The sequence below is a fragment of the Manihot esculenta genome, chromosome 4 (assembly GCF_001659605.2).
Source record: "Manihot esculenta cultivar AM560-2 chromosome 4, M.esculenta_v8, whole genome shotgun sequence".
NCBI lineage: Eukaryota > Viridiplantae > Streptophyta > Magnoliopsida > Malpighiales > Euphorbiaceae > Manihot > Manihot esculenta.
In genome coordinates this window covers 4422311-4424732 of record NC_035164.2, presented here as the reverse complement: position 1 = coordinate 4424732, position 2422 = coordinate 4422311, and the positions used below count along the sequence as shown (strand labels likewise).

The window sequence follows — 2422 nt, the reverse complement described above, 5'->3', positions numbered from 1 at the left end:
TTCTCTTAAATCTAAGACAAATCTAGAGATATTTAGTCAGAAAAAAAAAATATATCATCTTCATCTCATCTAGAGAAGCAAATTTTCTGTCACTTTTTGATCTTGAGCTCTCGTGTTCCAGTGCTAGCGCGATCCGCATGTCTCAGTGCCATTAGCTCTCCACAGACGATGTTAGCTTTTGATTGTTCTGATACCATCTGTCCCGTCTCCTGCGAACCAAATGAGGTTCTTGTTGGAAGCAGATTGGCAAGTGAGGTTCATAGCATGCAACAGTAAGACGGCATCAACAGTAAGGCACCAAATGAGGTTCATGCTGGAAGCAGATTGGCAAGTGAGGTTCATAGCATGCAACAGTAAGACGGCATGAACAGTAAGGCAGCAATCCAATCTACCCTCATATTCAATTCGCTCCAACACATCAATTGGTCAATTTTTCCAACAAAAAATTATTATTATTATTATTAAATATTTTTTATTTATGTGCGACACAAAATGACTAAGGATTTGAACTTGTAGTAAAACTAGTAATTCCAAAGGACAATATAATACTTATTGTCCTTTTGCAGGCACTTAAAGGGACAACAACATTAACACCCATTAAATCAATTTCCTAATTTTTTTTTAAAGAAAATGATTAATAACATGGCAAGATTGCAAATGGGTAAAAAAACATTACCCCCAGAATCTAAGGAAATGGATAATGTAAAGCCCATTTAGCCTTTGTTTGGAAATAAAATTTTTAAAGTCATAATCAGAGATTTTTAAGATTTAAAAGCTTTCAACTTATGCAGAAATTCAGTTTTTTTAAAAAACAAATTTTAAATTAAAAAAATTGAATTTTTTAATTTTTAAATAAGAAAATTGTTATTAAAAAAATTAATTCAATTAATTTTTTGTAAAATTTTTTATTTTTTCCAGATGATAAAATTATACAGATTTAAAAATCATGAGTGGAACAAAGTGTTGGTTTCCTACAAAAGGAAGAAATTGAGAAATGGTGGTAATTAAAATATCGTGAGAAATGAGAAAAAAGGTGATGAGGATTAACATGCACGTTAACAACAGATGGTGTTTCTGTAGTAAAGCACGTGCAAAGATGCATCAAAGTGTGTACAGATCAGAGGAAAAGCGATTTCTTGCCTAAACAAGATTTTTTATATTTAGTCAGTTAATGACTGAAATAAATAAAAAAATATATATTTTTTTAAAAAGGACCCTTTTCTTTCCTTCCTTCCCTTAATTTCTGAGCGGAAACAGTCTTTTAGAGAGGAAAGAAAGGGACAATATATCTTGCCTATATCTTGCATTGGATCCTTCGCCCTCAACTCCTATATTCTCTCTATCTCTCCTTTTTCCCTCGTCAATACTTCCATTGCTAACATCCAAACAAAGCTTAAGAAACAAACACATTACACTTCTACTAGCTCTCTTCTTGTCTGTTTTCTTTAATTCTCGTATTATATTTGTCTTCTTGATCCTACTTGGTTTCTGGGTCTTGTTTCTTGAATCATGTTTTCCCAATTTAAATCAATTTCAGTCATAGGGATGTCAAATCCTGAGATGTTTTTATCAGACAAAGATCTGAATTCTGTGGAACTCAATTTTCTTGTACGACCCACGATGGAATTTGAAGCTGGTGAGTGTGATGTTGCACCTTTACGAGATGGCCATGGAGATGATGAAGAAGAAGAAGAAGATAAATGCAAGTTCCTGGTTTCTACGTTGAAGATAAAATTGCCGGCGACAAGAGAATTCGAGATTGAAGAAGATCTCCACGATGGATTCAAGACTCCGACATCTTTGGATCAGAAAATCCCAGTAATTCTTCCATGTCCACCTGCACCGAGAAAACCTAAATCTCTGCCGTCAAATAAAAGAAAATCTTCTCGCCGGAGAGTCCTTCTTGATCTATCAAATGAGATTGAATCTTTGTTCCCTCCAGCTCTTCGTGCAGATCTTGGTGGAAAGATTAAGAAAGTTAGACAAGAAATTAACGACAACAAATCAAAAGGGTACTGATTAATTCAAATTTTTATGTATCTTTCTTGTGAATTTGAATTACAGTAGTTAAGTCTTTTCTTTTCTTTTCTCCTCCATTGTTTGGTTGCTGAGAAAATTTCCAAAACAAATGGTATCCCATCTATGACAAGATCATGATCTTTAAATTTCCATTAGTTTATCTTGCAAATGTTGCTTCTTATAGATCTAAATCTGAAGCTTATCAAAATTAAGTACAGATTATGATAGGTTTAGTTATAGGATTCCTCCATTAATGGACCCCATAAGATATTATGCTGTTGTTGAAGAGAGTTTTCGAGTTCCAAGATTGAACCAAGAAAATGGGTTTCTTTCTCCATTGACTTCAATAAAATTAAAAAAATAAATAAAAAATAATAATAAAGAAAGAAAGAAAAGAGAATTT

At 32.9% G+C, this 2422-nt stretch overlaps 1 protein-coding gene across 1 annotated transcript; it reads left to right on the top strand.

The window, feature by feature from the left end:
- Positions 1 to 1217: 1217 nt before the first annotated feature.
- LOC110614042 (cyclin-dependent protein kinase inhibitor SMR10) lies at positions 1218 to 2171 on the top strand. The gene has a single exon (XM_021755491.2). It carries the CDS (start codon positions 1510 to 1512, stop codon positions 2017 to 2019), a length of 510 nt encoding a protein of 169 aa, XP_021611183.1. The 5' UTR covers positions 1218 to 1509; the 3' UTR covers positions 2020 to 2171.
- The last annotated feature ends 251 nt before the right edge of the window (positions 2172 to 2422 follow it).

Coding starts and splice junctions, on each gene's coding strand:
- LOC110614042 (XM_021755491.2), top strand. CDS start 1,510: ATGTTTTCCCAATTTAAATCAATTTCAGTCATAGGGATGTCAAATCCT.